Genomic DNA, 23,995 nt, shown 5'->3' with positions numbered 1-23,995 from the left:
AGGACTGAACAGCAGTTAAAGCTGTATGTGTGCATGTATCTGAGTGTGGTTAACAAACATGTTTCCTGTTGCTTCATTACCACAAATAATAGGGGCAACAGGAAAGCTGCAGTCCTGAGGTGAATTCTAAAATGACTTTTTGTTCACGCCCATCTTGACTGCATCGGTTTCTTTCTCTGAGCCTTTCAATGCGGCAGATGCATGATTCAACTCGGAAGCACATCAAGGCTTGATGGAAAATGTGGCTTGTTACAGTGCTAGGTGTCATTTGTAAGTCTTCTGCTGTTTTTACCTTTTTAACTATTTATTTATTTAAATGAATTGTATCGTTGTTTGCTCAGATTCTCTGTTTCACAAGTTTCTATATTTGTCGTTTGACAGATTTGTCCGCTGCTGTTGCAGCTCAGGACTCAAACACAGGTAGGAAAACAAGTCTGACACATTTTTAAATGAAAAATATATTGAATTCGTACTTAGAATCTTAATGAGCATTGTTTTAAATTGTTAAAAAACTCTTTTAAGCACAAAACATCTAATATTGCTGGTAGAATGTAGACTTCTCATAAACCTGGACATTTGAACCATTAAAACGTCAGCTTTGGGTTTTGTTACCATGGTTAGAAAAAATTTTCATAATGAAAGTTGGTAGAAGAAACGAGAAGTAATTTCTTTTGATTAGTTTGCAACTTCTCACATCGCAAATGCACTCCACGCTCTTTTATCTCATCATGTTTGCACATGGCTGGACTTCCTACTCAGTCTAGTGGTTTTGCAAGTTAAAGATAGATAAATTCAAGCAAAAAATGTGATAAAATGTTTTTGAATTCAAGCAAATATCCCATTTGAATATATGCCTACACAGTTGCCATTGCAACAGCCCTTCCTAAAATTAAAAAAGTACATTTTGTTTTTTCTCCATATTCAGTAGATTGTCTATGTAAATCTTCAATTTTAGCTTTTCTTTGTTTAAGAGGAAACTGTAATGCGGACTATTTAATCTAACAAATTTTTTTATTCTTTATTTTTTCTGGCAATGCTTCAACAACTCTAGTTCTTCCCACAGCTGTATTTGGTGAGACTCAGTCATGTAACATCTTTTGCCCTTGTTTCATTTTTTATTATAAAGCCACGTGTGAAGTGTGACATATTTTATCTCAAATACATTTTTCAGAGCCTCCTCAGCCCAACCTGCAGCTGCAGTCTCCCTTCTCAGAACCATACTCCACCGAGAAAGTGGTGTTAAAATGTACCATCGATGGCAGCTCTGACTGGAATATCAAGTGGAACAGAAATCACTTAGAAATAAGTGGTTCGGATTTATTTTTGTCTGAAGAAGGTTCGAAACTTACAATCACAACAGAAACATCAGCAGTTTATACATGTCGAGGTGAACACAAGATCAAGGGTATCTCGACTAAAGACAGTAACACCCTTGAAATCAAAGTTAAAGGTAAGTTTGTTTTTTGCCCCTATTCACAAATGTTTTTCTCTTTTTTTAGGTATTTTTGATATTTCTCATTTTTTATTTAAATACAAAAGTGTGCAAAAACAATGCAACCCTGACTTTTTCAAGAATTTCTTTCTCTAATACATTATTAGAGCTGCCTAAACCAACACTGAAACAGCTAGTTCCTGGTCAGATGTTTTTGAGGAGTCAGTCAGATTCTACAGTCAGTTTCATTTCTCTGACTGGATAGTACAAAAATGGAAATAATCTGCTAGAAGACACAGCATTACTAAGAATCAGGGATGTCACTCATCAAGGAAGTTACACCTGCAAAGTTCACCTTTGAGTCCAGAAACCTCAGCTCTAAAGACAGCGACCATACCATAAGTTTCAATGCCCCCTTTGTTTCTGCATTGTGAGATTTTAACTTAGATTGTATCCATTTATTTTAATCATGTTTCAACTGCATCAAAATAATATGAGCCAAATGACTGGTAGGTAGCACACAGGAGAATGTAGCATCTGATTTGCATTTTTCTAAATGTTTAATTTTTAGATACTTGAGTCACTTGGCTTATAAATGCTAAATGGAAAGACCCACTATATCTGTGTTTCAAAATCACAAGTGATTTTGTCTGATTTCCAAATGTGAACAGTGGAAAAGTCTAACCCACATTCAACCAAAAGTACAACCTTTGAAAAAGTTTACCCAGGTGAATCCATTCAATTAAACTGCAAAGTCAGAAATACCAGTGTCTGGATTTACATGTGGTACCTTAAAGGGAGTGAAATTCATACAACCAAGTTTTTTTAGCAGCTTTTTTTATGCAATTGAATAACAATTTCATGATGCAATTCTGTCCATACAGTTTTTCATTTTAATACTTTTTTTCTGTGGTAAATGTCTTTCAGACCTTCCTATCCCCGTTGTGAAGCTGCTGACTAACTGGAAAGATGTGTTTGAAAGTGAGAGAGTGGAAATGAGCTGTGAAGTCGGCGTTTCTGACTGGACGTTCAGTTGGTACAAAGATGGTGTTCCAATGAATTATGAAATGCCAAAACTCAGCTTCCCTTCAGTTACTCAAAGCAATGAAGGAAAATATCAATGCAAAGTTCTCCTAAAATCTAGAGGGGTCAGCTCTGAACTCAGCAACTCGGTTGATATCAACATTTATGGTGAGTTTATTGTTTTTCAGCTTATGTTAAAAACTATATAAAAGCAATTTTTTTACTAAAACAACTATGTTTTATTAACATTGGTCAACAATACAATACAAAGTAAGGTCATCTTTAGGTAAAACATATTTTGACATTTCATAAAAAATATTTGCTCTTATCTTTGAAACTTTTTAGTTTCTACAGATTGTAATCCCATAATAAGGTCATGATTCTGGAATAATTACTAATGCAAGAAAAAGCAAACTAGAATTTGTTGATGGAGAGTGTCATTAATCATCTTGTATGCTAACTTAAAGGATCATCACATTGATTAAAGGTTTACACAGTTACTGAAAATTAGACAACAATACAGTGGAGCAAAAAAGTATTTAGTCACCAATTGTGCAAGTTCTCCCATTTAAAAGATGCGAGTGGTCTGTAATTTTCATCATAAATTAAGACAGTAGCGCTATATGCCTAAACATTTACTGTAACGTTCAAGGCCCCCTTTGTTTCTGCATTGCCTAGATGTTAATTAAAAAACAAATGATTTTGTCTGATTTCCTAATTTGAACAGCGGAAAAGGCTAAGCCACATGTAACTAAAAGTACAGCCTCTGAAAAGATGTATCCTGGTGAATCCATTCAATTCAACTGCGAGGTCAGACTTGCCACTGACTGGAATTACATGTGGTACCTTAACGGGAGGGAAATTCCTGGAGCCAACAGCCCTATTTACAAGAAGGATAACATAGATCACTCCAACGGTGGACAGTACTTCTGTAAAGCAAAGAGGGGTCAGTTCTTTTCAGAAGAGAGTGATAAACTGTCCCTGCAGGTCTCTGGTAAGCAAGTCAATTTGTTGTTTACAATTTGTTGTAAAAAATTGTGAAATTTTAACAGGTGTTTTAAGCAGCACTGTTATGCAATTGATTTCATGATGCATTTCTGTGAATACATTTTTTCATTTTAAAATGTTTTTTGTGGTAAATGTCTTTCAGACCTTCCTATCCCCGTTGTCAAGCTGCTGACTAACTGGAAAGATGTGTTTGAAAGTGAGAGAGTGGAAATGAGCTGTGAAGTTGGCGTTTCTGACTGGACGTTCAGTTGGTACAAAGATGGTGTTCCAATGATTTACGAAATGCCAAAACTCAGCATCCCTTCGGTTACTCAAATCAATAAAGGAAAATATCAATGCAAAGTTCTCCAAAAAACTAGAGGGGTCAGCTCTGGACTCAGCAACTCGGTTGATATCAACATTTATGGTAAGTTTATTGTTTTACAATACTACATCAACTTGAGACCGATCAGCTTATGTTAAAAACGTATATAAAAGCAATTTTTTTTTTTACCAAAACAACTGCGTTTTATTTACATTGGTCAACAATACAATACAATACAAGGTAAGGTCATCTTTAGATAAAATATATTTTGAGGTTTCTAAAAAGAATTTGCTCTTATCTTTGAAACTTTATAGTTTCTACAGATTGTAATCCCATAATAAGGTCATGATTCTTAAATAATTACTAATGCAAGAAAAAGCAAACTTTTCATCCAATAATTTGTTGATGGAGAGTGTCATTAATCAACTTGTATGCTAACTTAAAAGATCATCACATTGATTAAAGGTTTGCACAGTTACTGAAAATTAGACAACAATACAGTGGAGCAAAAAAGTATTTAGTCAGTCACCAACTGCAAGTTCTCCCATTTAAAAAGATGCCAGTGTTCTGTAATTTTTATCATAAATAAAGACAGTAACACTTTTAGGCTAAACATTTACTATAACGTTCAAGGCCCCCTTTGTTTCTGCATTGCCTAAATGTTAATTAAAAAACAAATGATTTTGTCTGATTTCCTAATTTGAACAGCGGAAAAGGCTAAGCCAAATGTAAACAAAAGTACAACCTTTGAAAAGATGTATCCTGGTGAATCCATTCAATTCAACTGCGAGGTCAGACTTGCCACTGACTGGAATTACATGTGGTACCTTAATGGGAGGGAAATTTCTGGAGCCAACAGCCCTATTTACAAGATGGATAGCATCAGTCACTCCAACGGTGGACAGTACTTCTGTAAAGCAAAGAGGGGTCAGTTCTTTTCAGAAGAGAGTGATAAACTGTCCCTGCAGGTCTCTGGTAAGCAAGTCAATTTGTTGTTTACAATTTGTTGTAAAAAATTGTGAAATTTTAACACGTGTTTTAAGCAGCACTGTTATGCAATTGATTTCATGATGCATTTCTGTGAATACATTTTTTCATTTTAAAATGTTTTTTGTGGTAAATGTCTTTCAGACCCTCCTATCCCCACTGTGAAGCTGCTGACTAACTGGAAAGATGTGTTTGAAAGTGAGAGAGTGGAAATGAGCTGTGAAGTTGGCGTTTCTGACTGGACATTCAGTTGGTACAAAGATGGTGTTCCAATGAATTATGAAATGCCAAAACTCAGCATCCCTTCAGTTACTCAAATCAATAAAGGAAAATATCAATGCAAAGTTCTCCTAAAATCTAGAGGGGTCAGCTCTGGACTCAGCAACTCGGTTGATATCAACATTTATGGTGAGTTTATTGTTTTTACAATCAATTTGAGACCTATCGGCTTATGCTAAAAAAATATATAAGCAAATTTTTTACCCAAACAACTTCAAGGTCTCCCATTTAAAAGATGTGAGAGGTCTGCAATTTTAATCATAAATGAACAAAAATCAGAAATCCAACCTTTTTCTGATTTTACAAGAGTTTGTTTATAAATTATGGTGGGAAAAATGTATGAGGTCAAAGATAAAAGTCCAACTCCATATTTTGTTATGTACTCTGTTTTGGCAATGAAAGCAGTCAAACATTTTCTGTACGTCTTCATAAGGTTTTTACAAACTGTTGCTGGTATTTTGGCCCATTCCTCCATGCAAATCTCCTCTAGAGCAATGATGTTTTGGGGCTGGTGATGGGCAACACAGACTTTCAGCTCCCTCCAAAGATTTTCTATGGGGTTGCGATCTGGAGACTGGCTTGGCCGCTCGTGAACCTTGAAATACTTCTTACGAAGCCACTCCTTTGTTACCAGGGCACTGTGTTTTGGATTGTAATTCTGAAAGACCCAGACACTTTTCATATTCATTGATCTGATAATACATGGCCCCATTCATTCTTTCCTTTACACGGATCAGTCGTCCTGGTCCCTTTGCTGAAAAACAGCCCCAAAGCATGATGTTTCCACCCCCGTGCTTTACAGTAGGTATGTTGTTCTTTGGATGCAACTTAGCATTCTTTCTCCTCCAAACACGACAAGTAGAGTTCTTACCAAAAAGTTATTTTATGGTTTCATCTGACCATAGGACATTCTCCCAATCCTCTTCTGGATCATCCAAATGCTCTCTGGCAAACTTTAGACAGACCTGCATCTTAATTAAATTTACCAGGGGGACACATGTGGCACTGCAGGATTTGAGTCTCTGGTGGAATAGTGTGTCACTGATGGAAGCCTTTGTTACTTTGGTCCCAGCTATCTGCAGGTCATTCACTAGTTCCCCCTGTATGGTTCTTCGATTTTTGCTCACTGTTCTTGTGATCGTTTTGACCCCACAGGGTGAGATCTTGCGGGGAGCCCCAGATGGAGGGATCAGTGATCTTTTATGTCTTCCATTTTCTAATAATTGCACCCACAGTTGATTTCTTCACACCAAGCTGCTTACCAATTGCAGATTCAGTCTTCCCGGCCTGGTTTAGGTCAACAATTTTGTTTCTGGTGTCCTTAGAGAGCTCTTTGCTCTTGACCATATTGGAGTTTGGAGTGTGACTGTTAGAGGTTGTGGACAGGTGTCTTTTCTATAGCTAACCAGTTCAAACAGATGCCATTAATGCAGGAAATGAGTGGAGGAGAGAGGCTCCTCTTACAAAAGAAGTTATAGGTCTGTGATAGCCAGAAATCTTGCCTGTTTGTAGATGACCAAATACTTATTTTCATCCATAATTTGTAGATACATTATTAAAAATTAGACAATGTAATTTTCTGGATATTTGTTTTTTCTCATTTTGTCTCTCATAGTTGAGGTATACCTATGATGGAAATTACAGGCCTGTCTTATCTTTTTAAATGGAAGAACGTGCACAATTGGTGAATGACTAAATACTTTTTTGCCCGGCTGTATACTGGGTGTTACTACATGAATGTAGACCATAACTGTGCATTTTTCTACGTATTTGTATTAATTAATAACAAATTGTCTTTGAATTTCAAGAATTAAACAACATGTTTTTTATTTGGAGGCACAAAAGCTAAAACAATAACGGTTTAAATAATAAAAAAACTCACAAAAAAAATGACTTAACCTATTTGAGGTTTAAAAGTTTTAAAAACACAATACCTTTTCAATTTTTTTTTTACATTTTTAAAGGCATGCAGGCCCAAATCCTCATTGCAAAGTTAAACTCTGACACTATAATCTAAACACCTCACTTTTAAGATCAATGCTTATAGTATTTTTTTTAAACCATCCACTTTTGTGTTTTTTTTCCTAATATGAACAGCGGAAAAGGCTAAGCCAAATTTAAACAAAAGTACAACCTTTGAAAAGATGTACCCTGGTGAATCCATTCAATTCAACTGCGAGGTCACACTTGCCACTGACTGGAATTACATCTGGTACCTTAACGGGACGGAAATTCCTGGAGCCAACAGCCCTATTTACAAGATGGATAGCATCAGTCACTCCAACGGTGGACAGTACTTCTGTAAAGCAAAAAGGGGCCAGTACTTTTCAGAAGAGAGTGATAAACTGTCCCTGCAGGTCTCTGGTAAGCATAATTCTTTATTTTAAATAAGTGAGTGCTCTTTTGTTGTTGTTTAACACCTAGATTTTATGCATTCGCTTTTTCATCTTAAATTGATGTTTTTTTATCTATTCACAGACCCCCCCAAGCCAAGACTGAAGCTTTTAACTCCCTGGTTAGACGTGTTTGAAAAAGAGAAGGTTGAGATGAGCTGTGGCGTGAACGATCCGACTTGGACCTTCACTTGGTATAAAGATGACCAGAAGCTCACAAAGAGCACATCCTTGATCTGGGATGAAAAAGGTTCAAAACTCACCATTGGTTCGATCGTTCGAAATCACCATGGAAGCTACGCCTGCAAAGCTCACCTCACTCTGAGAGGAGTCCGCTCTGAACTCAGCATAAAACTATATGTGAAAGTTTATGGTGAGTTTCATGGCTTGTGCTCAAGTCAACTAGTAAATTTGAATATTAATACAATTATCTCCTTTTTTTCCAGAAAGTTTACCCAAACCACAGCTGGCAAAGAATCTGGCTTTTGATCCAATGTATGTTGGAGAACATGTGTCATTCTCTTGCAAGGTTTCTGTGTCCTCTGGATGGAAGTATAAGTGGTACAAAGACAGTAATGTGATAGCTAACAGTGGAGAGAGCCTCACCATTAACCTGGGTCTGCAAGATAAAGGGGAATATTGGTGCAATGCCAGCAGAGATGACATTTTGATTTTCCAAAGCAATAAAATACATCAAGACGTCACAGGTAAGTAAAAAAGATAATAGCCGCGGTGTTTGAAGAGAAAAAAATGGTTTTATGTGTACACCTAATTTAGGTTTTAACGATTTTAATTTCCAGAAAGCAGGTTTTTAAGGCGGCCTTGTTTTTGTCACTTTACTGTTGAAACAGGATGTGGTGTAGCATGACACAGAGGGAGGCATGAGAATGCATGTGCGTGCATAGCCAATATATGGGTGGAGCTGGGAAAACCCACAAAGATTGAAGTAAACGGAGGAAGCAACAAAAACCTGTCAAAATGTTTGTGTTGATATAACTCATCAGCTGTGCAAAAAAACGTAAATCTGTTAAATTTCAAACAGTGTTAGTAATTTCAAGTTAGTGTAAAACAATGAAATGGTTGTTGTTGTTTTTTAGCATTGTAGTATTTACAGGGCATTAACTCAATAACAAAGCTGCTAAAGGGAAAGGGACAAAGCTTTTACTAAAAAAGGAACTTTTTTGGACTTCTTTGGTGGGTGTTTTAAATGGACAGTCAATTACAACACTCAAAATAAAATTTTTGTTTTGCTTTTTTATCTTTTAGTCTTAAAAACACATTTTTGTGTGACACGTATAGGAGCCTGTTTCATTTTGTTTTGTTTGTTTACACTGTTGAAATGACTCTGTAGATGTTAAAACTATTTATGCATTTTTATTTAAATCACCTGACAATTCTACTGTTGAAAATTATGGTTATGATGGCACTAAACAACCAGGATTTAACTGTTCTACTTTTTTATACTTGGACTATCATGGTCATGGTACATCTCACATAATTTACTTTAACATGCCCAATTTTTATCAGACTGCACCCGCCTGTGAAATGCCAATGGGAGGTAATTGGGTTTAAAGCAGAGGGGTGTTATAACATTTTCTGCAGCCCTCTGTCACTCTGTGTAATCCCTTATTCTTTAAAAATGTAACTTTTCATTTATTTAGAGAACTTTTAGGGTGATGGATACTTGCTTGAGGCCCTTCAAAGAGGATGTTTGAGTTGTTTTTGTCTCTTTTTTATTATTAGAAATCCCTGTACCGTTGCTGAAGCCAAGAAACAAGCAATTGGATGTTTTCCCCAAAGAAATGGTTGAACTAAGCTGTAAGATACTGCTCGGCTCTGGATGGACATACACGTGGTACAAAGATGGGAAGATGATTCAGGCCAATAAGGATGTGGTTATTGGGACAAATGGAGCAACTATTTCCTTTCGTTCTGACCCTTCTCATCATAAAACTCAAAATTACACCTGCAAAGCAGAGCTGAAAGACAGGTCTGTCCACAGCAACTTTAGCTCTAAAGTTACACTGATGGTTTATGGTAAGTTATTTACTCATATTTTTTCTGTATAGCTTTTTTTTAGATTTTTTTTTACTCTATTGATTTTTTAATATTAAAAAATTACAAAATGGCAAGTGTTGCAAAAGCCTGAAGCTTAAGAAAAACATAATTTGCATGAGGATTGTTCAGAGCATTAAACAATTTCTCTAGATGAAAATATTACATCAAAAGAAAAGCAGTAGGGCAGGGCCCTGTGCGTTTAATGTTGTTGCTGCACAAAAGGCTTCTATTTTTAGTTCCATACTGGTCACCTTGTCCTTCTTTAGCATGTTTTTTTTATGTTAATGGATGGATCATAGATCTCTAAATGATCTTTTGTACCGTAGTTTCTATTTTACCCTTTAATGTACTGTTTGGGGGTGCATGGGGGAGTAGTGGTTAGCATCCTCACCTCACTGCTAGAATGTCCTGGTTCAAATCCGGGGTGGGTCTTTTCTGTGTGGAGTTTGCATGTTCCCTTCGTTCATGTGTGGGTTTTTCTCTCACAGTTCAAAAACATGATGTATAGGTTACATTGGAGATTCTAAATTAGGTGTGCATGTGATATGTGTGACATGTGACTGTGTGACCCTGCAATGGTGACCTTTTCAGGGTGTACCCCACTTTCACCCAACAGTAGTTGGGATGGGCTACAACAGCCCCCTGACCCCAAAATGGATTAAGCAGGTTCAGAAAATGGATAGACAGATGATGTCCTGTGAGACGGGCTCCTATTGTATTACTATACTACACTCATGCTTGGGTACACACCATGTATTTGAAGCGTGTTCAAGAATGTGCTGAACGCAGATTTTTGAACAGGCTTTTAGCATATGGTGTTCATACTGGACTCTCGCTACCCTGTACACGAGCATGTTCCTACTTTTGGAAGAGACTTGTTGTGAAATGTCCAAGCGGTGGAAATATATATATCTTTTTTTAACTGCTCTATTCCGATATATAATGGCCTGAGTGTTGTAATTCCAGCCAGGCACAATCCACAATTATTAATTTCTTCTCAATCAATTTTCAAACGGTTGGCACTTCTGTGACATAAAATAAAAAAGACGCTACCAAAGTCCCTGATTTCTCAAAGTTTAACTGGTTAATGTTCAGCGAGTGTTCAATGGCCATGTGTTTTGGTATGTAGAGCCAAAAAACTGACTGAAAATCTGACTTAAAAAACTTGCATAGCGATGCATGAATGCAGAAGCCCAAAGCGTTCAAATATGCGCATTGACATTGACTTTTCGTTGGAAGTGACCACTTGAACGCGCTTTACCGAGGGCAATATGAACGCAGCATCAGAATTTTTTTTCTGTCTTTTCTGACCTTACTCTTATGTAAAATGTAACTTTTTTTTTCATCCTGGTTAGGAAGAATTTTTTCGCATTTAAAGTACATCTCTTGTGCTTAAGGTGTTGCTTCTAATTCCTGTTTTTTGGGTTTGACCGTGGTCAACTTTCAGATGCGACACCCAATGTTACACTGCTGCAAAGTCCTGAGTATAGTTTAATGCACACTGGTGATTCAGTCTCCTTCCGCTGTGACGTCAACATCTCCTCTGGATGGAAATTCCTGTGGTTCAAAGATGGTGATAAGTTTGAAAAAGATGACCACCACAACATCAGTTCTGCTCAAGTTAAAGATACTGGAATCTATACATGCCAGGCGGAAAGGGACTCTTTCAGGCTTCAGAAGAGCCAAAACATGCAAATTGAAGTTAAAGGTGCTGTTTTTCACTATCCGCTACATCCCCTGTTGTTGGAAGTTTGTCATCGTTAGTAAATATTGTGTTTGTTACAGAGCGCCCACAGGCTGAAGTCATCCTGTTGACGGGCTGGGCAGAGGTCTTCTCCACAGACACCTTAGTGCTGATGTGCAAAGTGAAGGAATCAGAAGACAAGTGGAACTACACTTGGTAAGAGACAGAGGAGTCTTATGTGTGCCCATCTCTCTCTGTAAGTCTTTGAAGGACAAGTGTAAAGCTCAATAAATCAAATAAACAGGTTTAGAGAAAAAATCGCAGTTGGAGAGGTGCCAACAGAGAAATATACAGTTACACCCCAGAATGACCCAGATCAGAGCCACTACACCTGCAAAGGCATCCGTACCGAACGACCAACCTATTCTGTGGAAAGCTCACCATTCAAAACCAAGAATCTTTGTAAGTTGAACAAGAACTTTATAGATGGAGATTCAAGGCATCCATTGTTTCATTCTCTCTCTCTTTTTTTATGTTTTGTACTTCTAGTGTTGAAAAGGAGGATTCTCCTTTCAGTCTCTGGCTGTCTCTTCTTTGGAATCATTCTTGCTTTTCTCGGATGCATTTACTTCAAAATCCGGAAACCAGGTGTGACTTCCGTCTGACGTTTCGAAAGCTTATTTAGTGTAATGTGTGAATGTTTTGCGTTTATTTTAGACGTCTTTATCAACTTGTTTCGTTTTGTTTTTTCTTGTCCCACAGTTGTTGCTGAAGAGAGACCAGAAGAAAATGAGTTGTTTCTCACAATGAAAAAGCAATTAGAGCATACTGGTGGGTTCACACTTCAGCCTTGTGGCTTTGGTTGCCTTTCTGAGCATTCGTGTCATGCTGCCCAATAGATGATTCTGGTATAGCTATTTTTACCTTGGTCTGTGAATTAGCTTACTAGAAAGCTATATTCTGCATCAGACAGACATTGTTTGCTGTAACTTCTGACATTTTCCTTGTTATCTCCTTTCTGCTGCAGAGAATTCATGCCCACTGGTTGAATATATCACTGATGCTGCTTTGAATGAAGGACCCAAAAAAGGTGAAATGCCAAGAGATGCATTGAATATAAAAGCAAAACATATTTTTTTTTTTTTTCTATTTTATTGTATATCTTTGTGCATCATCCTTCATTATTGATTACCTGAAAGTACAACATTTTCACTATACTAAAATAACCAAGAAAGCATGTAGCTCTCCGGGTATGAGCAATATGCTGTTTTTTTTCTTTTAAGTTTTCAATTATTAGGTATAAGTTTTTCTTTTCTCTTGTCTTATGAACAGAAAACGATGACATAGGACTGATCAGAAGTGATAGCACAGAGCTAATGGTAACCACCCAGGAAGATCAAGGTAGCCCGTTGAAAAGACTAAGTGATCATTTGCATCTTTATATACAACAAATATCTGACACATTTTTTCATCTCTTCATTTTGTTTATTTTAGCTGTGATGGTTTCCACTGGAACGGAAAACGGCGGTGCAATGATTTCCTTCCAAAAAATGAGCTAAAGCAACAGTTTCTGCCTTTCTCAGGCCCGCGAGTCCTAAATGGTGATTGCACATCACCATGATGTTAAAATATCAGCACATGCACAGGTTTTATGGAAATGTTCAATTTAGCTGGTATTGCACTCTGAAGTAAGCTTGTATTATGTGTAGCTTTGTTTCAACTTATTTTCAAACACACTTAGTAAAGCAAAGTATTTTAATTATTTTATATGGCTGCATTTTAATTTAACCACGGGATGAATGCGTGGATATTTATGTAGTGAAAGTTGTTGTTCAGCTTTGACTGCAGTTCCTTGAAAAATCACCAGATGGTAGCAAAGATAACTTTTAGGAAGCTTTTTTTTATGTTTTGAACTGTAATGCTTTGATCTTGTAAATTCGCAGGATGTAAATATTTGTTTTCGCCCTATTTTTTTAAAATACAAAGTATAAAATATTGCCACGTGTTGTTGCAAGTTCAAACCCACGGAAGTTTCACAAGCAAGCTTGGTTCTAATTTAGTCAACGGGAACTTGTAAAAGTAAAAACAAATGAGATAAAAACTGGGTTACTTCATTAATATTTTGAAGAAAAAAACTTTTTTGACCTAGAAATTTAGAAGTGACATGTGAGATTCAAATACAGCACTGTGACTCACTTCTATTTGAGAATATCAGCTAACTTTTCCAAATAGTATTCATAGTTCTCTTTGCAGTCCTCCCACAGAGTAAAGCTCTGGTCCTCCTTTTCCACATACGTTTCCCAAACATGCTGGAAGTCAGCTGGCTTCATCATTTGCAGCTTGCAGCCAGCCTGCACCAGAGCCTTCAGCCCTTGCACAATCTCAGGTTCCTCCCAATCGAAGAGACGGGAGCAGAAAACGGAAAGGCGAAGCTTTTTGCGCTGCTGGAGGATGGAGGTCAGCTTAGCGGCACAGGCTACACAGGGGCTGGATGACACGTACCATGTGACATCGTACTCTTGGGAAGAGTTGGGGAGCACCTGGAAAGAAATGTAGTAATTTATGTAGATACATACATTAGCATTTAGTGCAATGTTTTATTTTTGGTACTCTAATATTAAGTTTAACTTTTGTTTATAATGGTCATTTGTGTCAAATACATGTTTAAAATGTTTACTCTTTAATAAAATATCATTTCATATGGTAAAATTAAGTCAGTGGGAGGTTCTTGGCAAGAATTGAATAATAAGCCCCTCCTTCCACTTCACAGAGCACCTGCGTTCTCAAAATCAAATGAATTAAATCTAATTAAGCAACAAGGTAAAAAATATATATTTTAAAGACACCTCTTTAAGGAAAAGCAGTTAAAAAGGGAGACTGATATTACGTCATATTGAGGATTAAGAAAAGTTGTTGAAAAAGCGATGGAAGCGTGTTGCAGCAGTGTATTCATAACCCTTGAACTTTTCCACATTTTCTTCAAATTCCATCCTCGAAAATAAGTATATTTTTCTGTTTTATTGACTCAGGAAGGATAAATACTTTGCACACTGCACTTGATATTTTTATTTGCTAAAAAAAAAAAATGAAATCATGCATAATTTACTTTTTCCTTCACAATTGCATACCGTGTTGTGTTGGTCTTTCACATAAAATCTCTAATAATATATGTTAGTGTTTGTAGGCATAATGTAAGAAAATGTGGAAAGATTCAAGGGGTATGAATACTAAAATTGACTAAACACAGTTTCTGATTCAACTATTAACTTTCAAATGAATTTAACTTTAAACTTCAAAATAAAGTAACAGTGCAAAAGTGTTATGTAATTCCACATTGTAAAAGACAGTAAACAACCCATTAAGATAACTATTGTTGTAATATTGGGCTATATAGATAAAATGTAATTGAAATGAATATAAAAGGATTTTTTTATTAATTGGTTAGTAATTGGTTACACAACAAACATCATAAAAAATAGTAATTTAAATAAACAAATAAATAAAATGAACTTAAAGATTTTCCAACTGTGTGCAGAGGCCAACATTAGAATGGAAGGCATCAATAATTAAATAAAGAACCCCATAAAGGGTGTCCATAACTTAAAAGGTAAAGAAAAATGATATCAGTCCAGGCAAATTGACGAACAATGTAAAGGTTTCATGACATTCTTGTATTTTTTAAATATGTTTTAAGACACTTTTAAGAAAGATTAAACTCCTTTTTTAAAAACTAAAAATGTGGACTCTCTTTCAAAAATTTACATTTGTGAATAAAATATGACTAAGCTATTAAACAAAAACTGAATATTCTTTAGGAAAAACTAAAACTGGAAGTTCAACATATTTTTTTCTCTAATAATTGGTCACACTGATGCGCATGCTTCTTATCGTAACAGCCTTATGCATGCATGTCAGTGTAACCAATTCTTTATATTTAAATTAAAAAAATACTTAGAATATATCTACAGAAACATACAACGTTATTATTAGAAATTAATGTAAGCAAAAACATTTGAATGACACAGATTAATCTGTTAATTAATATTACATTGTTTTTTCTAAACATAAACAAAAAAATCTTGCAACTTTAAAAGATGGGTGTCCGGTACATAATTTTAATGAATACTTTAGAATAGCACTTATATGTCTTTAAATTAGTTAATCGTTTTGTGTATTTTTGGTACTTAAAAATATATTTTTTTCCATGTCACTGTGACTCACAAGCTTTCCGTACCTGTTGAAAAAAGGCCTCCTCGGCGTGGGCTGTGGCATGTTCATCCTCCATGTAACCTCTCAGAGGCTCGGTGCTGCCTCCTGCTGTGTCCACTCTGAAACACAGAAGGGTTTTGTTCCTCCCTGACGAATACTCCACATTCCTGAACTGAAACTTGAAGTAGAATGGGCTCATCAGATCCCTGATGGGGAAGTACAGAGAGACAAGTCTGTTCAATAACCAGATTTTTATTTGATTTATTTGCTAGAAGATATCTTAACACTTTCTTGGGTAATATATAAAATGTCAACACCATTATACAATTATCAATTACTACATATTTCAGAGATTTCATCCACTAATATCCTGTTTTTATCCAGTTTCAAAGACAGCGTGTTCCTCCTCCTCTAAGTGCTATCTTAGTCACTTTAACGTTGGGAGTTGGGTCATCTAGACCCACTAGACAGTGCTCTGAACCTTTTTTCTTCAATGATTTGTGATCTTCACTGGTGTCCATGGATTACATGAAATCTTTCCACCTTTATCATGGTAGGAAGAACACGTCAAAGTAAGGGTGGGGTCATGTAAGATAGCACAAGGGTTAACCTGGGTTTATTGTAGCAAACAAAGAGTCAGATGATAGCAGAAATAGATTTCTTCTAGCTTTGATCTGAAATAGTCACCAGGGAACAGATGCTGGGCTAAATGATACAGCAGACGTCAGTGTCAGTGACTGGGGTGTGACTCATTTTTGTTCTTATGAATGTGCTCAGGAAGACACAGAGTGCAAGTCATCGCAGTCATTCAGTGCTTACTGACTAGAATCAGGTGAATAACATTCATTAATAGAAGGATAAGACACTAAACATGACAAATATGGCTTAGACATTAAATTCCATTAAGACCTTTTTTGGGAGTATGTTTTTAGAATCTTACCCACCCAGTGACAATCTCAAACGGAGGCAGCTCTATGGGCTGGAACTCGCCATTATCCTCATTTTGATTTGCCTCTGCTCCTGTTGCTCCTTCACTTTCCCCATTCCTCTTCTCCTCGTCTACCCTTTGCGGCTCTGGGGTCTTTTCCTGCTTCTTCCCTGGTCTGTCGGGCTTTTTCACCGTCTTTTCCTTCCCCTTATCCTTGTCTTTGTCATCACTGGCCTTGTTTTCAACTTTCTTCTCTTTCCTCTTCACACCGAGACGGCTACTTCTCTCCGCCATGATTTTGTGCGAGTTAGTGAAAGGGTCGGATGAAGAGCAGGGGTGACACAAATAGAAGGGAGTCAGTGGAAGTGGGGTGATAACCCTGGAGTGTTTACAGAAATAGATCTCATTGTGTGCTGAGGCAAGAGTCAAAACATGTGCATGCCAGGCTGGGTGCAGGGGCAGGCAGCTCAGTTAACTTACCCCTCCCTACCCCATGGCCTGGCTGCTATACAGGTTAAAACAAGATAGAGCAAAAATAAACAATGACTGAGATAAGAAGGAGGAAAAAGCTGCTTGGATGTGTTTCTTCAGTTTAAAACAGTTGTACATCTTTAATCCATCAGGCTTTTCACTGTCAGCAGATCAGCAACAGGCAGGTTATTAATAACAGTGCCGGTCTGTGCACATGGGGTAACCAGGGCTTTTAGACACCAAACACCACTTTTGTTTGTGCCAGTTCCAGAGTCCTGCAGCCCATTAGGCATTAGAAAGGCCATCTAAAGGGCACTGTGAATGGGAGGGTGTTTGGGGCGAGGCAGCACAAACACAATATACAAGAGAGTGTTTGTCCCAGTGTTATGAACAAGAGTGCAGTGTGGCCTGGTGTGCATGCGCCCATGAACAATCAATCTCCTAAATCACTCTGCATCAATATAGGCGCTCCGCTGAGGCCGTTGTGTGGGGGAGGGGGAGAATTGGTTTTACAGGAGTGTGTGTATTTGTGTGTGCAGATGGAAAATGTCTCTCTGCACTGCAGATGTAATAACTTGAAGAATGAGGGAGAGGACAGGCAGGATGAGGGGTTGTAGGGTAGGGGTGGAGGGGGGAGGTGGGTTGGATGGGCAGTTCAATTACAATTTCCTCTCCTCCCTCAGCCTCACTGTGGGCCAAGTAATTCATTTCAGAAGCAATTACCAATAGGACCGCATCCCAGTCTGGCCGCCTAACTCAAATGGATTAGCTGTCATGACCGCGGGGGGGAGTGTGGGGGGAGGAAGGGAGACGCCTCAAGCTGCTCCACATACACTCACAAACAAACAACACGCCCAGGGTGAGCAGAAAACACATGCTCAAAGATGGATGCGCCGACACGTCCACACTGATATCTGGAAACACATCTGAATCCACAGAGGCGTTCTGAGGTGATCATCGTTAAGTTCACAGCAAATCTTTGATAATTATAATCTATGAGGGCATTATCAATGTTTCTAACAGAAATTTTCAGACACTTGTGTGTTGTTTTGGTCAAAAACAAGCAGTTACTCAGACATCACATTTTTCCAACTGACAGACACCAGTTGTCTACTATGTAATTATGAAATGTGTTTATTTTCTGCTGTTAACTTCTCAGCATCAGCGAATATGCTTTGTAAAGCCTAGTGGATGGATTAAAAAAAAATTAAAAAATGAAAAAGATCTGCCCTATCGGTTGTAATAGCTGCCAGCCTGCTGACTCAAATTTTACTTTAATGGAATTATTACAATTACCCTTCCTCCCAAATGGCCCACCCCCAGTTCCAGAATAGAAGACAAACACAATGCTGCATTCACTGCATCACTTCAAAGTCATGCCCGGCAAAAAAAAACTACAAAAAAAGCCTCTAATACTGCTGTGAGGTCAGTCTGAGCCACATTTCTTTTCTCCAGTGACAAGTTCTCTGTTGCAAACGCAGGGTCAAATTCATTTTTTTTCTGTTTTAAAAAAGGGGGAAAGATGAGAAATAAAAAACATGAAATAGATCTGGCTTTTAACATAAGACAACTAGAAGAAAGAAAAAAATCAAATTTGAAGCAGATTTCAGGTCAAACAGCGTGAAGAAGTGCTTGGTGTTTATTTAAATGTCTCAGTGACGAGCCACACATGTACAGTGAAAAAATGATTTAAAATATTGCTGAGCAGCTGATGCAATCCATCAAAAAGACATTGAAAGAAGTAATGGCAGCCTTGGGGCATCCTGTACATAAATGAAAATAAGCGACATGTACAGAGCGATTGACCATCAGTTATCACTGGTTTCTGGTGGGTGTAGACAGAAGCTGTCCTAAAAAAACAAAACAAGATTATATTGTTGTCTAGAAGCTCAAATATGGCAAAGAAATTTCCGGGTGAATATTATAGTATTGATTTTTGCTGATTTTTGCTTCTCAAACAGCATTTTAAATCCAGTCACCCATCTCAAGGAGGAAAATTGTAGTGGGTTTAGCCTTGTAACAAATTATCTGCAGTATTTTGGGCTCGGTTGTAGGAGAAACAGAGGTTTGTATCCAACAAGTCACTTGACTGCCAGTGAAAAATTCTCCAGTTATTATTCAGATTAAAGCTTAACTCTATGTCCACAACAATCTGTGGTTGGCTTTGAGGTAGATGAGTGTCTCCAGGTTCTTCGGTAAGACACAACCTCTCTCTGGGAGCAGCAGGTGTGCAGCTGTGGTGAAAATGCTCTCCACCACTGTGCCGCAAGCGGGTATGGTCAGCGCTCTTTTGGCCACCTGGGTGAGCAAAGGAAAGTCAATGGCTTTACGGCACCAGTAATGCAGAGCTTCTTCGTCGGTGGGTTCCTCGTGTAGGTAAACGGCCAGCTCCTGCTCTAGACTCTTGGCCTGCGTCGCAGGTCTCTGCTTGATGAAAGAAAACAACTTACAGGGCCGAGAAAGAGAGGACACCGGAGATGGTGCCGGAACAGGAAGAGTCTGGGACTGAGTGTGAATGTCTGTGTTGGGATCTACTGGGCTGGAGGCAGTAGAATATTTCGATAACTCTTCTATGAGAACTTGTCTGTGCCAGTCTGGGTTACTGCTCCACGTCAGCTTAAACTGGGGGTCTAACGTAGTTGCAGCAATATAGAGGGGGTCCTCTAGAATTGGAGCTAAGTAACGCTCCACAGCCTGGCTTAGGCCCAACAGAAGGGGAGGACAGTGGGGGGTTGAAGTCTCAGAGAGATGCTTACGAAGGCCAAGGACACAGGGCAGAGCCAGGCTGATGGAAACATGTCTGTCTGCCTGGATTTCTGACCCTCTGTCTCCACGTACCATATCCCAGGCCTCAGTGAAGGGCTCCAAGGTGTCAGAGAGTTCCCGCAGCAGGGCTCTATCTGCTCCATCCAAAGCCATTTCTCCAGGACCACTCATCTCCTCCAGGAAATCCACTGAGTCCAGAAGCCGTCGAAGGACCTTTATAAATATGGAAACAGTGGGTCTCATTATTAAATTGTACAGTACTGTCCAGGATCAAAAACCCACGTCATTTATTTTTCTTGGATAGCTTTAAAACAGTTAGTGCATGACTTTCTGTGGATTTTTCCACTTGGATCACCCCACTTTAAGACAAGTCTCAAGATATACTCTTGGACCCACTTTTTCAATCAGGTTTCTTTTCCTTATAAAGTGTGTGCGAGCTCATCAGAGCTCTGGTGAATACCAAAAAAAAAAAGTGTCACTTCGCTTGAAAGGGAACCCTGCTATGATTCAGCAACGTGAGAATGCATGCTGACTATACAACAGAACTAAGGCCAGAAGCAAAGTAAACTGAGTGGGTGACAAAGCAACATGCATCTCAGTTTGTCGCCTGAATGAGTCATCAAATCACAAAAGGGTTGTAAAATATCTTGATTTTAAACGTATTCTAGTAGGACGATTACTGATGGTTATAATGAGACTAACAGGACTAGTTCAAACTGAGTTAAAAGGGCCAGTGTGAAAGCAACCTAAGAAACTACTGCTGGGTTTCATTTTTTTTTCTCCTTTGGCCACAGTTTTTAGTCTTTTCTAAGGATTTTAGTGTCATTCCCCAACTGGGTGATGCAGACAGGCTCCAGACTCCCGTATGTCTGTGTGGAGACCCACTCTGATCACCTTGTAATCGATCTTAAAAAACATTCCCAGTGGTCTTTTATTATGATTGTGAGTAAAGAAATAATCAGAATTGCAATTTGAGCTTCATCTTATTTATATATGTCCTTACCAGGACATATGTGGTTGTGCAACATGTCGTTACCAGAAAAATGCCACAAAAACATGTTAAAAACACCAAAAACATTATTTTCATCAGAATGGGTGTTTAACCCTTGTGCTATCTTACATGACCCCACCCTTACATTGACGTGTTATTCCTACCATGACAAAGGTGGATAAAGGTGGAAAGATTTCATGTAATCCATGGACACCAGTGAAGATCACAAATCACTGAAGAAAAAAGGTTCAGAGCACTGTCTAGTGGGTCTAGATGACCCAACTCCCAATGTTAAAGTGCCTAGGATAGCACAAGGGTTAAAGAGTTGTTGTCCTCCAATCACACATAATCAGGGCAGTGGATGGAAACAAAAAGGAGATTTCTTGATAAGTGAAACTGGATTGGACTACATTGGATTAAGATTTAAGAAATGTTGACTATTTTATTACTAAAATGTAAGTGAAGTATAATAAAGTGTCTTAATATATTCCTTTATTATATCTACTTACCTTTAGTTGTGCAGCCCAGTCCCACACAGCATGGGGGGTTGTTTCTGCACCCCCAGTCATCAACCCATCAAACACTTGGCTGAGTTTCTCAGGAGGCACAGCAGACGTTATGTAGTTGTAGAAGCGGGCAGCCTTGGTCAGCGTAGAGGAGATCTGTATGCAGGAGCCCAGCCCCACCCGAATACACTCTTCCAAGGAGCGGGAGAAGCAGTCTACCCGGGAAACACCCAAACCCTGCTCCCACGACTCATCATGGCCTCCTTCATCTCCACGTTCACTGTGACCATTCCTGATTCCTCTTTTCGTGTCCTCATCATTGTCCATCATTCCTTCATTGCTTCCATAATGTCCATTGGAGAGAAGAGGAGAAACCAAGAAACCAGGGAGACAGCATGGCCTTTTTGTTGTCGCCAGTGTTGTTGCTGAACCTGGGTCTGCAACCACACGAAATGCTCTCCCCGACACTCCGTGAGAGTGACACACCTCCTCAAAATCTACAAGCACACGGCTGCAAGAGCTGCCTCCGGTCAGCGGAAGGCACGCCAGGAGAGATGAGTGCATCTGCCAATCAGATGACAAGAAATGGCAGGTGACTCCAAGGTACCTGGAAATGAACGGAAAGTGAAGAAAAAGATCTCAGGGAGGAAATCAAATCGTGTAACTGCTGTTTGTGGTTTATCATCTCACCCTGAAGCAGCTGCACACGAGCCCGTCCAGAGATCTAAGCTGAGACTGAGAGCCTGTGCAGATGCCAAGGCCTGATGGGTCGCCAGCTGGGCCTGGTAGGCATATGCTGGGAGGAGCTGGCTCTGGATGTAGCGCTGCGACTCGGGGGTATAACGTGGCTCCAAAAGTTGAAGCAACTCTCTGAAGCCCTGATTTTCCACTATGGACACAGGCTGCAGGTCCCGCACAATCATTTTAGCAATCGCCTCAGAGATCAGGACCTACAGGAACATAAATGCACATTTATGACACCTGCTGATTCCAATTCAAGACACAGTGAACTGAGCACCATTTCCATAAACGTTGACGGACTGTAACCCTCACCTGTCGTGGGTCATGTTTATCAAACTTGGTTATTCTTCCCCCAGATCCTCCACCTACTCCTCCCTCTAGAGTTCCCATCCCTCCAACGCTCCCTCCTCCGACCCCAGCACTGATGGGGAGAGGGTGGCGGGTGCTTCCTCCATTGGTGAAACTGTGCAGGGAAGCGGAGGAATAACCCTCTCTCTTCATATCCTTCCTTTTCACAAAGTCATCATACATAACTGGGTGTTTGCGCTGAATGGGAGAAAGACAAAGGGATCTAACTAAGCATGTTGCACACAAACACATAATATGGTGTCAATTTTAAAGGAAGAAGATTGAGGTTTTCTCTTGAAGCAGAAAAGCAACAGCTGACCCAGCAAAACAGGCAAACAGCTCTTCCAGCTGCATTTTTCATTTATTTGATGAAACACTTATTTTCATGACATTACCTTAAGATGCGTAACGAAGTTGGACGTGACGCTGCGTTTCGCCTGGATTCTGGTGCCGCACGCCTTACAGTTGGACTCGATCTTGCCATTTTCACCTTCAAACACAATATTAAAGTAATCCAGGATAGATACCTTGGACACTGACGCCATTTGAGCCGACAGTTCCTCCACTCGGGAGCCAAACGAACTTGCTATAGCGGGCAGTGATGCGGGACTGGGGATCCGGGCTCACCTCGCCTCGGAGCATGAGCGCAGGCCGGCGTGTTTACGTCCCAGTCCGGTGTTTCACGCGCCGGAAACGCAACCAAGAGAGCGAGCAAATGGGATTTAGAGAAGGACTCGCATTTAGGATGAACAACCGACCGATAATAACGGTTCATCGGAGGAGCCACATCCGTGCCGTCTGCGCTCGCATCCGCCGTTTTGGACGCAAGTGTCGGTTAGGCAGAGCCGTTCGCTCCACGGAGGCGCACGGGCTAGGCTTCCAATTGGACTAGGAAGAAAACAATGAACGGGAGTTTCGTTTCCTTTTTCGGCAGTTTCCGGTGATGTTCGGCTGTACTGATCTGCTGGTTGGTCCCTCATAAATGGTCTGTTTTCCTGGAAAATAGAATTTAAAAGAATGACATTCAGAGTAAATTAATAAAAAATCCACTCAAAATCATTTGCAACAAAATCATGAAAAAGTGCACCTAAAACACCTCCATGGGGTGGTCTTTAATATTTTGAGTGCAGTGCATTTTTGTTTGTGTTTTTGGATAAATAAAAGAAAATAAGTTATTAAATAGTTATTGAAATAACCAGTAACAGAAATAACAATAATAATTTAGAATGTACTGAAAATCATCATAAAATTAAAAAAGGGACAATGAAAAAGAATCTTAACAAAATCAATTTAAAAAACTATTTTGAAAAAGACTTTGAACGAAAATTGGAACCAAAATGTTTACTAGTTCATAGGGGTAAACATGTCACTGTGCTGTTCTGTTACATGTAGGGCTACAACATTTTAGATCACATATGAATGTAACCCTATTGGTTTAAAGACCCACTCCAAGCAGCCAGGGGCGGAGCTGGAACATTTGATTTGGGAGGGGCAGGCTGAAGTCCTTTGAAGGGTGGCTAAACACCAAAGTGGAAAGTCATTGTTTTGAAGGGACAAAAAAAAAATAATAATAATAATTAAAAAAATGTTTTAACAGTTTTATTATCTTTGTTTTTATTTTATTAAATATATATATAGACAAGGCAAGTTTATTTGTATAGCACAATTCGTACACAAAGTAATTCAAGGTGCTTCACAAAACAGAAAAATGCGTTAAAATCACAATACATCATAGAAATAATCAACATAAAATTTACTTTAAAAGAAAAGAAAAAAATTGAAATTTATTTAAAAAGAAAGGAAGGAAATGAAAGAAAAGTGCAGATAGGACCTTTCAGTCATATACACGGCTAAAACAAAAATGTTT

At 38.7% G+C, this 23,995-nt stretch overlaps 3 protein-coding genes across 7 annotated transcripts; 1 reads left to right on the top strand and 2 right to left on the bottom strand.

The window, feature by feature from the left end:
* On the top strand, positions 1-13,165 carry LOC101155195 (carcinoembryonic antigen-related cell adhesion molecule 5). 3 transcript variants are annotated; one of them, XM_023956612.1, is made up of 21 exons: positions 1-270; positions 382-420; positions 1,052-1,072; positions 1,172-1,450; positions 2,360-2,623; positions 3,183-3,449; positions 3,606-3,869; positions 4,476-4,742; positions 4,899-5,162; positions 7,131-7,397; positions 7,512-7,799; positions 7,873-8,133; positions 9,170-9,463; positions 10,932-11,192; positions 11,270-11,384; positions 11,473-11,630; positions 11,718-11,816; positions 11,931-11,999; positions 12,196-12,258; positions 12,501-12,569; positions 12,663-13,165. In XM_023956612.1, the coding sequence occupies exons 1-21, from the start codon at positions 240-242 to the stop codon at positions 12,725-12,727; spliced, it is 3,705 nt and encodes a 1,234-aa protein (XP_023812380.1). In that variant the 5' UTR covers positions 1-239; the 3' UTR covers positions 12,728-13,165. The 3 variants fall into 3 exon arrangements, with proteins under 3 accessions (XP_023812380.1, XP_023812382.1, XP_023812381.1); XM_023956614.1 differs by lacking the exons at positions 3,606-3,869; positions 4,476-4,742; XM_023956613.1 differs by lacking the exons at positions 3,183-3,449; positions 3,606-3,869 and having other exon boundaries at positions 4-270.
* LOC101154950 (C->U-editing enzyme APOBEC-2) lies at positions 12,632-16,759 on the bottom strand. Its single transcript, XM_004070720.4, has 3 exons — positions 16,322-16,759; positions 15,403-15,583; positions 12,632-13,708 (listed from the first exon to the last, which is right to left on the bottom strand). Exons 1-3 carry the CDS (start codon positions 16,597-16,599, stop codon positions 13,367-13,369), a joined length of 801 nt encoding a protein of 266 aa, XP_004070768.1. The 5' UTR covers positions 16,600-16,759; the 3' UTR covers positions 12,632-13,366.
* A 1,135-nt stretch (positions 16,760-17,894) lies between these two features.
* Positions 17,895-23,073, bottom strand: LOC101175651 (zinc finger BED domain-containing protein 4). 3 transcript variants are annotated; one of them, XM_023956617.1, is made up of 7 exons: positions 22,756-23,073; positions 22,524-22,618; positions 22,093-22,326; positions 21,730-21,989; positions 21,043-21,646; positions 19,615-19,755; positions 18,825-19,074 (listed from the first exon to the last, which is right to left on the bottom strand). In XM_023956617.1, the coding sequence occupies exons 1-7, from the start codon at positions 22,901-22,903 to the stop codon at positions 18,913-18,915; spliced, it is 1,644 nt and encodes a 547-aa protein (XP_023812385.1). In that variant the 5' UTR covers positions 22,904-23,073; the 3' UTR covers positions 18,825-18,912. The 3 variants fall into 3 exon arrangements, with proteins under 3 accessions (XP_023812383.1, XP_023812384.1, XP_023812385.1); XM_023956615.1 differs by having other exon boundaries at positions 17,895-19,755; positions 22,756-23,057; XM_023956616.1 differs by having other exon boundaries at positions 17,895-19,755; positions 22,093-22,243; positions 22,756-22,884.
* Positions 23,074-23,995: the final 922 nt, after the last annotated feature.

This window comes from Oryzias latipes, chromosome 7 (genome assembly GCF_002234675.1).
Source record: "Oryzias latipes chromosome 7, ASM223467v1".
NCBI classification, from domain to species: domain Eukaryota; kingdom Metazoa; phylum Chordata; class Actinopteri; order Beloniformes; family Adrianichthyidae; genus Oryzias; species Oryzias latipes.
Note: the sequence above shows the minus strand (reverse complement) of the source record. Positions and strands in the feature narration are given on the sequence as shown.